This window comes from Danio aesculapii, chromosome 11, assembly GCF_903798145.1.
Source record: "Danio aesculapii chromosome 11, fDanAes4.1, whole genome shotgun sequence".
In the NCBI taxonomy this organism is placed as follows: Eukaryota; Metazoa; Chordata; class Actinopteri; order Cypriniformes; family Danionidae; genus Danio; species Danio aesculapii.
The window spans coordinates 35,738,677-35,754,178 of record NC_079445.1 but is presented as its reverse complement, the minus strand read 5'-3'; the positions used below and the strand labels follow the sequence as shown (position 1 = coordinate 35,754,178).

At 35.0% G+C, this 15,502-nt stretch overlaps 1 protein-coding gene across 1 annotated transcript in view; it reads right to left on the bottom strand.

The window, feature by feature from the left end:
• Positions 1-15,502, bottom strand: part of camkvb (CaM kinase-like vesicle-associated b) — a 62,848-nt gene that overhangs the window by 8,633 nt on the left and 38,713 nt on the right. Inside the window, exons 2-4 of the mRNA XM_056468748.1 lie at positions 4,300-4,407; positions 3,608-3,739; positions 1,337-1,411 (exon numbers count right to left, since the gene is read on the bottom strand). Coding sequence (XP_056324723.1) covers positions 1,337-1,411; positions 3,608-3,739; positions 4,300-4,394 — 302 coding nt within the window. The 5' untranslated portion in view covers positions 4,395-4,407. The remainder of the gene's footprint in view (positions 1-1,336; positions 1,412-3,607; positions 3,740-4,299; positions 4,408-15,502) is intronic.

Here is a 15,502-nt window from a genome sequence, read left to right as displayed (position 1 = left end):
AAAAAAATTCCATGAGTAAACTATAGAGAGTGATCCTGTAATCTGCGTTTGGTGTGAACCCAGTTTAGGAATAACTTCTATATTGTTTTAAGGTTATTGTAGTTTTGTTACAAAACAATAAATAAAAAATAAACAATAAGTGACATGTAGAAAAAAAAATGCACAAATGTTGTTTCAGCTAGCTGCTAAGGAAACATTTATTGGTTTCCTTATTGTTTTAGGAAACATTCAGGAAATATCAAGCTAAATGTGGGCCTCTTAATTAAATGTAGGTGTTATCTGCCTCACTTATGATCTCCATATTTTTTTGAAACAAACTATATTAACCAGTAAGGCCCAATCCCAATTCTACCCTCTGAGCCCTTCTCCTTACCCCTAGCTCTCATTTTGCACGTTCACCTGAAGGGGTAGGGGTGTCCCAATTCTCTTTATATTAAAGTCGTAGGGCTAAAAGGAAGGGCTAGATAGTTCTTAAAAGAGAGGCTTTTCAGGACAACTGTCGAAACCAAGGGGTAAGAAAATTTCCCAGAATACACCAGCCACACCGGCAAAGCATAGCTGCACCCAGAAGTCAGGAGATCCACAAATGAGTGTTTTTTTGTCATTATCACGAATTTTACAACAAACAAACATGTTTTAATACATTTATAATCGTGTTTGTGTTTTACTGCTAATATAAAAACCGCTAAATTTCGTTATCTATAATCCCTAATAACTCCTGTATAGCAGTCCAACATTCTGACACTCGATGACTCTGGGATACCCTGTCAGTAATGTCTAGTGGCTGGGAATGAGCTTTTTACAGTGTCTGCTATGTTAATGTTGTTTTTGTGCATTTACATTGATGAATATGGCCAGGGTGTAAATGCACAGAACAGTTACGATCTTATTGCCACATTACATCATTATGATATCACTGCCTTCAGAGATTTTTCTGAAGATAAATACTAAAAAATAACACAACTGGAATAACTACAGCAGTCGCCATCATCTGATCTCATATGAAGCAAGAGATCGCGATGACATATGATGACGTGTGCGGAGTGCTGTTGCTGTAATGGTGTAATGGTACCCCATTTCTTAGGGGTACATTTTGAAGCCCTTCCCCTTCACACTCTGGTACAAAGGGGTAGGGTGTACAAAAATAGAATTGGGATTGGGCCTTAATCTTGTGATCCTATTTTTGACTTTTTTTCTGAATTTACTTTATTTATTGAGACAGTTTAAAAATTGAGAAGCAAATTAGTTTTGTTATGGTGTTTGATTTGGAAAACCTGGACTGAAATCATTACAGTAATACTACCTACAGTAAAAAAATGGTAATTTCAGGACTTACAGCTCCAAGAAGAGGTAGTACTCTTTCCGGGTCTCATATACATCCACCAGCTGGAGGATGTTGGGGTGTTTGACCCTGGAGAGGAGAGATGGACAAACAGTTAGAAGACATAGGAAGCTAATACACATGTAGTATTGTGTCCACAAATTTACTCTACACTCACTGCCACCACACGCTCATCCAGCGTCACTCAGCCACCATTTACACTGTAAAAAATGCTGTGTTTCACACAACTGATGTGTGATAAAGAAATTGAATTAACTGAACAAAATTAACAAAACATAATTTTATTATGCTGCGTTTCAGCTCATTTTAAAAAAGTCGTTTGAACAAATAGCAAACGTCTATTTTTTTTCTATATTCATTATAATCACATTTAATTCAGAACAAATGTCAGCTTTTCGTTAATGCGCTGAAGCTGAATCACATCAATATTGACGGCCTGTAAATGTGCTTTATTTCATTGTTTTTAACTAAGGAAGCCTGAGAATGTTCCTCTAAAGTCTTGGTTCCTCTTAAAATAAGCTTTATTTAATAAATCGTAGGATTTGTCCTTGCTCTTGGCTAATCACTGAGGCATTTATTTCATATTCTTAATTTTTCATGGCTGCTTTTGAACAATGCACATTATGAAAAAGCCTTATGGAAAATAAGTGAATAGCTGAGAGTTTCCAGGAAACTTCCCTTAGAGCATATTACATTTCAACACATATAATTTCATTCATTATGCAACACGGACACTGTAAAAGTGTTTCAGATCTTCTCTTTTAATTGACTTTTATTTATTTTTATTAAGCCGGTCATGTCAGAACTTTCAAATTAAGAAATGAAAACACTGATTATGCTTTGAAGACACTAATGTGCACTTATGCCAGTGGAAGAGAGGAGAACTAAAGGTGAACCTGCTCGTTTGGAAAAGTGACGTTTCTTTTATGTGTTATTCATGAGCTGTTGTGATTTGCGAGCGGGACACAAGCGCAGCGCCGCATGATCAAAGTGACATCAGTGACTCGCTCACAGACTTTCAGATGCAGGATAATCATTTATAATCAGACACTCATGCAAAGCATTTATATATAATATGTTAAGACTATGACATATTTGCTTTATTTAATAAACATTTGGTGTTTCACGTACTGTAGGTTCTTCTTTTTTGAGTGGACTGAATATCTCGATAATGAATATTGGCAATGCTAAGCTCCCCAAAGTCCTAAAATTGGCTTTAACTGAACTAAATGAAAAAAGGTATTTGGAAACCATTACAAATGTTTTAAAGTAAGTGAAAGTGTAACAAACATCAGATCTACTGTACAATATGTGCAATTAAACTGGATGTAATGTCCAAATAAAGCGTATGCACAGGACTGTAGCAATACATTTGGGTAATGCTCGATTTTAGTGCCGTTGCTACTTGTTTAGTAATAACAGTAAGTTATGCATAATTGCATGCAACTAGCCCTAAATTAAACCCTAATCCTACATGAACCTTATGTTGTTAATTATTGCAACTCAGCAGGGACGTTCAGTTCAGTATGCACTCGAGAGAATGAGTTTGCCAACAAGCTAATTAATATTAACATTACATGTTACACTACACCTACTCTACATATTCTCTTTCATTAGAGGTATAAAGCATACATAAAATCCCGTGCATTATTTATTCAACACTTTTTTTTGCAAACTTGCTAATCTGTTGCAAGATCTAGATGACTAAAATGCACATTGTATTTGAGGAAACCGTGATTAAATCAAGTGAAACTAGTGTATAACTCCTTATAAAAGAAATTCAAATGAAAGAGAGTCATTTTAAGTTGATTAATAATCAAATAAACACTACTTTGGTGAATTTTGCTAATGCTTCCAGTGTGGATTAAATGATACAGCAATATAAATAAAGCTTAGATATGTGTATAGGATGTGTTTGGGGATACAAAAACATAATTGATTAACAAATGGCATATTGCATAGTCAGTTCTGGAATACATTAATTCTAGTTGATTTTCAAAGATGTTGACATTTTTAAATACTTTTCTGTAAAGAAAGTGACAGCAAATCCATTCAGCACAAAGAGGATTTGCAGGCTTCTGCAGTACAGAAATCATCCCAGAGGAACGACAGCATTAATGGAGCTCGACAACTCATTATTTATAAATAAAAATGATGATTAAAAAATAAGATTTTCTATAAACCAAATGAAATCAAAAGAGCAGACCTGAGGACTGCTGGGGAAAACAAGTGATGAAAAGTTCCAAAAAGGAAATCGCAACTCACATCTTTAGGATGACAATCTCATTTTTGGCAGCCTTCCGCACCTTTCTTCCATCTTTCTTCAGGAATTTTTTGCAGGTGTACATTTTCAGCGTGTTTTTATCTTTTGCCCTGAATATCTCACAGAACTCCTCCCTTGAGAAGAAAAACATGTATTGATTACATACGGATGTATACAGACATAAAGGCATAGTTCACCAAAAAAACTCAATTCATGACTGCAAAACTCGAATTTTATTCTGATTGTCAATCTTCTCATTCTGCATTTTGTGCAAAAATAATCTTGCTGCCTAAAATAAATCAAATCAACTTTTCTATTCATCTCAACATCAGCCAAACTGACTAAAAATATGAAGTTAAACTTTGTATAACTACAATATTTAGCTGAAACCTGATTAACTGATTAAAATTAAAGTAACTGGTCATATAATTGTTTTACAGTTGTACTCATGTATTCGCTTCTCTCTCATACACTCCAATATTTAATATCCATTTATTTGCTAAGCAGCAGCATAATTATTGCTTACGTACAGTCAGTCATAAAATCTAAATCAACTCTTGCGGGACTCTCTTCATGTGTATTTTGCAATAATGACTGATTAAATGCTAATTATCCCTTACAAATCCTTTTGAGAACAACGTGTGCAGCTTACTGTAGATGCATAATAATAATAATAAAAAGAAAGTTCACTTACGATTTGACAATTTGCCCCAGATCATATTTGTCTGTGATTTCTGTAGGACTGTTGTAGTCCTTCTTCTCCCCAGGTTTTAAACAGCCGAATGGCATGGCCCACCTGCCCCTGAGAGAGACACAAAATAGTACATTCTCACACTCGTATAATCAAACGCACATTGTTTGAATATGTATTACTCATTCAGGATTAATATGCATGCTCAATATCACATTCTGTGACTTTTTTCATCCCGAAGGGAAATAACAACTGTGCAGTAACACTCCTGTTTGACATTCAACAACAAAACATATTCAGTGGCCCCAAACAATGAGCATGGCTGAGGGATTTGTCTCTCTACCAAGCTCATTTCAAATCAAACAATATTTATACAATTTTGGAAAAATGAGAGTGGTGCTGCATGTGGAAATTGTCCAACTGCAATGCCGGGATGAGGTTGCTGAGTTGCTTTTAAAGTTGCTGTGTTTGTTATAGTGCTTTAGGGTGGTGTTTCTCAACCATGTTCCTGGAGGACTATTAACACTGCAAATTTTGGATGTCTCCTTAGTTTGTCACACTGATCACAGGTCTTTCAATCTCTGCTAATGAACTGATGATATGAATCAGGTGTGTCTGGTTATGGAGACCCAGAAAATGTGCAAAGCTTGTGGATCCAGGAACATGGTTGAGAAACACTGCTTTAGGGTGTTGTTTATTTTTTTTATCACTGCGGATCCGTCAACGCTTGACAATTTTAATGCACCCTGAGGGGTGAGGGCATTGGATGTGAGGTGGGTTCTACGTAGATTGTTAGGTGACCATCAACTGTTTTCTCAGAGGATGACGAGCTGACAAAGCATTGCTTATTTATGGAGAAAAGTAAAAAGCACTGCAGTGTTTGGGTGTTCTGTGTTTGTCTGAAGTAATTAGTCTACTGAAATGTGTATATTCCATACAAAGTATGATGCTCAGTCAGTTCTTGTCACATGACTTGCGGTGCACTTGTGGCATTCTCGCTCACGTCGCTTCCTCCATTGGAAATAACAAACTTGCGCATAAAAAAAGTGATGTGAATGACTCCTAAAGCCGCCGTCATTTGCGATCCCCAGCAGTTGATCTTCTTTCACAGACATGCTGGATTCACCTAATTTGTTGACAAGTAGGTTGTGGATCCATTCCTTGGCAGTTCGTGGCTCCTTCACTGGGGGTTTTCCCCTTCGCAAAAAAAAGAAACTTTCCAAACATCTTTTTTTGCTAACATGTGGGTTAAATTTGGGCACTCATGCGACCGAGATATAACCCAGAGAATAGTAATTTTTCTAAATAAAAGATCATTCAGACTCCAGATAATAAATAAAACGGAAATTAATGAGTTGTTGTGCAGCCCGGTACCAATTGATTAACAAACCAGTACAGGTTCATGGCCCAGGGTTTGGGGACCACTGGTTTACAGTACCTCTTCATAAGACTCTGCTCTTTAATCTACAACAACACACAACAGAATTAACAACGTTTTCAGCCAAAAACTTTTTATACGTGTTGCCTGTTTGTTTACATGACAACATCGCTTTTGGGAGTGAAAATGCATAGATTTAAAAGCAGAATTCAAAGTGAAAGTTTTTGAAAACACTGGCAACCTTGTGTCTGTGTAAACACCCAAAAAAGCCTTTGAAAACAATGACTTGAATAATACACGCTTAGTGAGATTATAGGCAAGCGTGAAGAAACGCACAGCAATGACAGAGTATGTAGTGTTCCTGCTCATGTGTTTCCTGAAGCTTCATCAGCAAAGTGTGGATTTACTTCCCATAACAATCAACAGCAGAGAAATATCTTACACACATGGCAAATTATACTTATACATTAGCGCCGAGCCACTGACAGCACATTTCCCAACAGCATAGGGAAACACAATTTCTCTACAGCAAACACAATTCCTGGAGGGCCGCAGCTCTGCACAACCCTGATCAAACACAACGGATCCAAATAATGAAGGTGTTCATGACTCTTTTCTGTTTTTAACTAGATCATTGTCACATAAATGTAGCCTTACCACGCATTCACTCCGCTGCCAGTGACCATCAGAATTAGCTCTGGCCACCCTGTCATTGACGCTGCTTTTTGTCCTAACCATCTGTGATGGCAACGCACAGTTGTAGAAATGCTTTCTAATTTCTATGTCGCAGCAGAACTACAGCATATTTTACTATGACAAAGATCACCTCAGGTACAGATTATGTGCTTTATACAGAGTTAAATGCTACCAATGCGAGTTTGAACAATATTTTTTGTCATACTACAAAAAAGCAACATGATAATTTGAAAATGAACGCCAGAACTATTATTAGTTGCAAACCAACAACATCAGTCACTCAGTAACCTATAAATAGTGCTAAAGAGGTTTTGATTTTCAGAATTTGATTAGAGTAAAGTTTTGGTGCAGACAGCCAAATTGCTTATTGCTGCTTGAATCTTGTAGTGTTGTGTGTCATTAGGACATGGTGTGACAATAGAATATGTTTAAAACAAAATATACCAATTAAAAGCTGTTCGTAAAGTTAGGCATGTGTTCATGTTTAAATGCTACTCTAATTTTAACATGTTGTTTATAGAAGACAGTAAATAGCCTTGATCATCACATTAACTTTACTTGGTGCACATCCTACATTACAAACAGAAGCCTGCATAGCAATAATCAACCTTGGCTTTCATTTCACTTGGGAACTAATGTGGTTGGAACCAAAGTTTTTTCTCTGGAATCCTCTCAAGCAGTGGACTAGTACATTCTGATAGGTTGTATAACCACGTCATAGCTCATTACCATAAAGCTGACCGGATTTCAACTCTCTTTGATGCCCACATCATTTAAAATGTGCCACGACACTTTCACCAGAGCTTGCCTCTGTCTCCCAATGAAAATGAATGACTTCTGGCTACTTCAACACTCTCGTCAGAGGCAGTGTGAGCGCACGGTTAACCTAGCATGCATCTTACAATTACTAGCATAAGATATGATGCATTTTGTTTAAATTACGAGAAGAAATAATGAGAAGAAAATGAAGTGTTGTTATACTGTATTCAATCTGTAAAACAGCATCTTACTACTATGAAGTGAAGGCACAATACTAACAACTAAAGAAGGCTAAAGAAGGATTATTGGCAAAGGAAATGGGCTGAAGCAGACAAATCAAATGTTTTTTTTAAACACTTACAGTCGAAATCACTGTCCTTCAATTCTCTCAAGCAAGGACAAATTAAATTAGACAGCAGACTCTCACTTTCTTTCTTTGCTAAAAGTGAGTTTATAAGTTGTTATTGTTTTTTGTACTAAAACTTGTGTGAATGTGCAAAGGAAATTGAGAACAAATCAACTTGTCATTTCTTTGAATGAACACACCAAACAGATGCTTAAAAATATGCCTTATAACATGATGCTCCTATTTTAATAACCAAAGTTAGGCTTGAAGTAGCCTTGTGTTAGCACTAACAGACACCTGACAAATGTTTTTAAAGGATCAAACTACAGGAGCTTTCAATATAAGGTTTACATCATCTGGAATTGCATTTATAGCAGACACTTTTATTTATTTATTTTTATATAATTATATTTATAATTATATTAATTATATATATTTAATAATATATTAATTTTCGGGGTTTTCACTTTTAATTGGTAGAACAGTATAGAGTATTGACAGGAAAGCGTGGGGAGCAGAGAGAGGGGAAGGATCAGCTTAGGACTACAAGGCGGGAATCGAACTCGGGTCACCATGAGCATCGAACTGCATGTGTCGACGCACTAACCACTACATCACTGGCGCCGACTATAGCAGACACTTTTAGTTTGAAATTTTGTGACTGAATAAAAATATGTATTATAAATGACTGTAATTCACTCAAAGTTATAAACAGACATTCTTCTAAGTTTAATAAATGTTCCTTCATAGATATTTGGTGATTAATATTGCTCTCAAAGCATTAGAACAAAAAGTAATTCGTACATCATTCATTGAACTTATTACTTGTTATTACTAAAAATATTGTTGGAGAACAGCAGCACGGTGGTGCAGTGGGTAGCACAATCGTCTCACAGCAAGAAGGTCACTGGTTCGAGCCTCGGCTGTGTCAGTTGGCATTTCTGTGTGGAGTTTGCATGTTCTCCCCGTGTGTTTCCTCCGGGTGCTCCGGTTTCCCCCACTTGTGCTAAATGTGAATTGGGTAAGCTAAATTGTCCGTAGTGTATGTGTGTGATTGTGTATGGATGTTTCCCAGTGAACCTTTGGAACATTCAGATAATGTTCTGCTATATATACATAACTGTGACCTTTTATAACACTTCAAACAATTCTGACTTTTTTCTCAGAATTTCATAATGCAAGCTTTATTTATTTATAATAAAGACTGAATTATTAGACATACATAACTGCGAGAAAAAGAAAAAAAAATCAAGAGAATTATAGAAAATAAACATTGAAAATTGTCAAAATTTATCAGATATAAACCTGCAGTTCTGACTTTTCTACTCATATTAAGACTATTTCTCTTATTTGTATTTCTGACTCTAGTTGGGAATTAACCTACACTACACTACCTGACAAAAGTCTTGTCGTTGATCCCAGTTGTAAGAGCAACACACAATAACTTGACTTTTAGTAGATTATTTGGAAAAGTGGCAGAAGGTTGATTTTTCCGATGAATCATCTGTTGAACTGCATCTCAATCATCACAAATACTGCAGAAGACCTATTGCAACCCACATGGACCCAAGATTCACACAGAAATCAGTCAAGTTTAGTGAAGGAAAAGTCATGGTTTGGGGTTACTTTCAGAATGGGGGTGTGCGAGAGATCTGCAGAGTGGATGACAACATCAACTGCCTGAGGTATCAAGACATTTGTGCTGCCCATTAGAGGGCAAATTCTTCAGCAGGATAGCGCTCCTTCTCATACTTCAGCCTTCACATCAAAGTTCCTGAAAGCAAAGAAGGTCAAGGTGCTCTAGGATTGGCCATCCCAGTCACTAGACATGAACATTATTGAGCATGTCTGGGGTAAGATGGAGGAGGCATTGAAGATGAATCCCAAAAATCTTGATGAACTCTGGGAGTCCTGCAAGAACGCTTTCTTTGCCATTCCAGATGACTTTATTAGTAAGTTATTTGAGTCATTGCAGAGATGTATGGATGCAGTCCTCCAAGCTCATGTGAGTCATACACAATATTAATTCTTTGTCCACTGCAGCTTAACTTTATATTCTATACTGTACATTATTTCTGTTAAGTGACAAGACTTTTGTCTAAGCGAAGTCAGACCTTAAAGAATTAAAAATCAAGGCATGATCATATTTTATTTTGGTAAAATAAGCGTAATCTAGAGGCCTTTAACTTTCATATAAGCCACTTCTGATAGCAAATGATCCACTACAAGTCATTATTTGTTGTTCCTAAAACTCGGATAGGTGACAAGGTAGTGTATACAGTATTTGATGCTTTGCTTTAAAATTCACACTCTGCGTTTTGGACAGTAAACCCTGCGTTTTACAGCATTTTGATTGGCGTACTCAGTCATTTTAACAGTGAGAAGCACTGGTAGACCACTGAGGCAAACCACCCTAAACATGTTACTTTTAAATATTTTATCCTAGCAATAAACAGAAAACTGCTTAATGTGGAGTGCAGAAAAACAGTGCATGTTTCAAATATCAGGGGTCTCGTCCCTCCTTTACTAGAACACCAGGTGATTTGGGTGAGAAATATAAATCAGGCAACAGCAAGGGAAAGTGGTTCACAAGGGAAAGTGGTTCACAAGGGAAAGTGGTTGTGATGAGTGAACAATCTGCGATTTGGCTACAGTACAAGAAAGTTGACCCAAAGTTAGGAAAGTACAGCTGACTTAATAAGGTTGATCATCAGATTATGGTACTACAAGGTCTACAGAGCATACTGAAACAAAAATAATAATGCAGACACGAAGAAAAGCATGGTACACAAAAGCAGGCAGAAAGAGGACAAGCTCTATAATTTACTGTACATCCTTGCTTTTCAGACGCACAGATAGTGTCCTTAATTTCTCTCACACTCATATTTCTCATTTATCGCCTCTCGCTGCACTCCTCTTTATCTTCTTCCCTCTCTCTTTGTTCATTTTTGAAAACCTACATGTAATGCTAAGAAGTTTGTTATGTAAGTGATGAAGCTCTCTGCTCTATGATTAATTACACTTCTGTTTGCTGTGCAAATTGCTTTGAATTCCTTAAAGGGAGAGTTTACCCCAAAATAAAGATTCTTTCATCATTTACTCTTTTATTATATTACAATCCAACACAATGTTTGTACGTTGCTGTTATATATCGAATGAAAGCATGTTTATGCACTTATTAATCTGGCTGAAATGTCCATGAATAGGGTCTTGCATTATTATTTTTTATAAAATCAATGGATTAATACCATAATGCCCTAAAACAATAGTTTAATCATGGCATATGTTAACACATTATTACTTTCTCTCTTTGCTGACTATTGATCTCCCAATTTGGCACAAAATATTCACGTGTTGAACTGAAATCTCCTATTATTAACACAGCATAATGGGCCATTTGGCACGAACACAGAACATATATTAAGCATTACTATCTAAGAATCTGGCCTGAAGGTCTTTGGAAGACAGCACATAAGGTGATCAATACTTTGAAATGTTTCTTTGTGTTCCGGCCAATACCATGAGCTCCAATTTCATCAGTGATTTTTCTGCTGATAGAATAACAATAACTTTAATGGGTCTATTTTAAGCCTCAGGTGTCCCCAGAATATGTCCCACGAGGTTTCATTTTAGAATTCCTCAAGAATCATTTTTATACCATGCTAAAAGCGGCCCATTTTGGGTGGAATCGAAAACAATTATTAGTGTCTCTTTAAATGCAAATGAGCTGCTCCTCCCCACCCCCTTTTCAGAAGAGGGTGGAGCCTTTACAGCCTATCACTACAAATCTCTAGAAAACATTGTGAATTTCTGACTGTGCTTCACACAGGTGAGTGGGCTTGACAAACCACATGTAGAAACGCTTCTCTCTCTCTCTACAGTATATTCACTGAAGACTTCTTAAAATCAATCTTACAAGGACTCAATAAGAAAAATAATGTTTGCTTGTGAATGTACAAAAAAATCTAAATCTTAAACACCTATTTTGCCAAAATATTCCACAATATTGTTTCAATAAGTATTTGTTAAGGTGTCTTAGGGTGCTTTCACACCTAGACTTTTGTTTCGGAACTTTTTTTTCTTTATAAATATTTCTCAAATGATGTTTAACAGAGCAAGGAATTGTTCACAGTATTTCCTATAATATTTTTTCTTCTGGAGAAAGTCTTATTTGTTTTATTTTGGCTAGAATAAAAGCTGGTTTAAATATTTTTAAAACTATTTTAAGATCAATATTATTAGCCCCCTTAAGCAATATATTTTTTGATTTTCTGCCGAAGAAACTACTTTTTTTTTTACAATGACTTGCCGAATTACCTTAACTTGCATAATTAACCTAGTTAAGCCTTTAAATGTCACTTTAAGCTGAATACTAGTATCTTGCAATATATCTTGTCAAATTTTATGTACTGTCGTCATGGCAAAGACAAAATAAATCAGTTATTAGAAAAGAGGTATTATAACTATTATGTATAGAAATGGGTTGAAAAAAATCTTTGCATTAAACAGAAATTGGGGGGTATAGAGCCGTTAATAATTCAGGAGGACTTGGATACCTCAGTTTCAAGAGACCGCAGGGGATGGGGGTGGGGGTATTTGAATTCATATAGTTCATTATATAGTTTTTTTAGCCTGTATGTTTTGTTAACAATTAATTAAAAATAAATAAATAAATAATTCAGGAGCGCTATTAATTCTGACTTCAACTGTATATATATATATATATATATATATATATATATATATATATATATATATATATATATATATATATATATATATATATACGTATATATATATATATATATATATATATATATATATATATACGTATATATATATATATACGTATATATATATATATATATATATATATATATATATATATATATATACGTATATATATATATATATATATAATATATATATATATATATATATATTATATATACACACATACAGTTATTTTCCTCCCTGTAAATAAGGAAAGGGAAATAAATACATTAGAATAAAAATATGAAACAAACTGTGCTTTAAGCATCTTCACTGTAAGAAAAACAACTTTATTATAGCTACAAAAGTCCTTCAGTCAAGAGCAGTGAGTGATTTTGTCCTTTTGTTGTTTGATTAATGAATAAAACAGTCGGCAGCGCTGTCACTTTAAGAGCAACACTGTTCTGATTTATGGTTTCACTTTCACATGTCTTTTTGATCCTCAACTCGTTTGTTTATTATGAGGGTTAATATGAATAATCACTAAACACCATGTTTTGACACAAATTTGCAAGTATAAGACCATTAAAGCACTCACATTAAGATGACTTTAGATGTGTGTGCACTGCTCGTCTCTGAGGCTGAGCGCGCACACAAAACAGCATGCGATCTCTTTCGCTCTTTTAAATACTGAATGATTCGAATGTACATCAATGAATGATGAGCATGCCATGCTGCAAAAGTTACATTAAAGTACATGCTTGACGAAACCACACTGATCTACTCCTTAGGCTTTGGTTAAGTTCTCTGTTAAGTACAGCAGTCTTAACTTGAATATTTCTTGTTTAATAGTTTAATTATTTGTGCAGTTTCTAAGTGAAACTCTACTGACTTTTATCTTTTGATTATTACTTCATGCAAATGTTTAAATAGTGATGTAAAATTCCACTTATTAGATGTAATAAATACTATTGTGTATTTAAAAGGTATGAACAATTTCCCTGCCTGGGTTTCATTTCTCAAATGACGCAGTTACAATAAGGTAATTCATAACAGAGTTTGTATAATTGCAAGACCTTCAAGCGCATTAAAGTCCGCAGAGCATTCCTCTCTTTTCATGAAGTGTTCCTCTGTGCAACAAGCAAAGAACTTAATTGGCTGAAAACTCAGGAGGATTTTTTTTAAAGCAGGAGCAAAGAGGGAAACGGACTGCGTGAGCGACACAGAGGAAGAATACAGCATTCTGCAACATCATCGCCAGCTCCTCATTACCAGCTCTCGAAAGAAATCAGCCACTCCAGAACTTAATTCGAAAGAGGAAACTTCTAAGAAAAAAAAGAAATGAAAGTTCCTTTGCTTTTCCCAAGGGCACTGTGAATGCTAATTAAACCCAGTGGCTGGTACATTAGACTCTGTTTCAACCTTTCTGCAGACCGTGGAGAAATACAGAAAAATAAAATAGAGACTAGGAAATAGGGAGCGATAATAATCTCATGTAGGGAATATGAGCGAGAAATACCAGAGATAGTCTTGCTACACACATCAATCATGAGTCGTGAGGATTGATAAAATGACAAGAGACAGAAAGAGAAGACAATAGTATTCATTATTCACACATCAGCATCTCCGTCTCTCAGGAAGAGTGCTTTGCAGTTAGTAACCGAGCATCTCTCGTATCCTACGGCATCGCGCTACCCGACCAGCTGAAACTTCACTCACATAATTACACCATCTTTCCCAGTCTTCAGAGCTGGCAGAATCTGTGGCTCCCTCCATCAGTCCCATCTGCCTTTAGTTTGTAAATACATGACATCAGTTTGGGCCACGGAAAGGCCGAGACGGAGATCACTGAGCTTCTGATGGCCCACAGATTGCCTTTCAGCAGGTGGGTTTAGACATCTGATTCAGAGACGCTTTGAGATCTAACTGCATACTGAGCTGGCTCAGATTGCCCAGAGATTGAGGCAAAATTCCATAAAATGTGGCACAAATCCCTTATGGCCCGTTTCCACTGAGTGGTACAGTACGGTATGGGTCACCTTTATCAGGCTGGTACCCTTTTGGTGGGCGTGGTGTATGACAGAAGTTTCAGTCAATGTCATTCACGCTTAAGGAAAAGTCAAAGTAAAGCTGTATGGGTTGTTCACATATAATGAAAAGCACTTCTCACAAAACAGATGCTTTATACACAAACTCTTGTGTATAAATGTTCATTACTAACCTTTCTATGAACATGATTTGATTATAACTGCAAATCGATGATGTGAAATAGCCCACTACTTTATAAACCAAAAAGCTTTTCAGTAGCATAGTTATTTTATTAGTAGCGCAGTAGCGTCCACACAAGCTACATTTACCGATCGCGGATCAATAAGTGACAGCACCGACATTTAGGGAGCTGTGAGGTTGGTGTCTAGCTGATTAAACTAAACCTATATGATGGCGAGAACGCTAATTTCTTCTTCTTCCTGTTTTACGGTGGTCGACAACAAACGTTTTGGTGCATTACTGCCACCTCTTGCTCTGGTCAGTGACGTCGTCAACCAATCATTGTGCTAAGAACCTTGCTTATATATATATATATATATATATATATATATATATATATATATATATATATATATGTACCTATATATATGTATATATATATATATATATATATATATATATATGTATATATATGTATATATATATATATATATATATATATATATATGTATATATATATGTATATATATATATATATATATATATATATATACATATATATATATATATATATATATATATATATATATATATGTATATATATATATATATATATATATATATATATATATATATATGTATATATATATATATATGTATATATATATATATATATATATATATATATATATATATATATATAAACAATATAATGCTTATTTGTAAAAATTTTAGATTTTATTAGATTTTTTGTTTTTTGTTGTTATATACATATATATAGATAGATATATTATATCAACAGAAATTAGTGTTGATGTTTTGATGAATCCCTCACCCAAAGAGCACCGACCAAATATTTGAGTTACGCCTGAGCGCTTTTTGTTTGTTTTTCTGGATTTATATATATTATAATCCTTTATGTTATATTATTTCTCTTTGGTACAGCATATTATTTACAATAAATAACTGAACTGAACAATTATCCCTCATATGTTTCATTGATAGTTTTATTGATCACTAAAAGGTGATTGACTTGGATTTAAGTTGCTTTGATTTAAAAATGAAAATTGCAAAAATAGCTTAGATGTATTTTTTATAGCAAATGC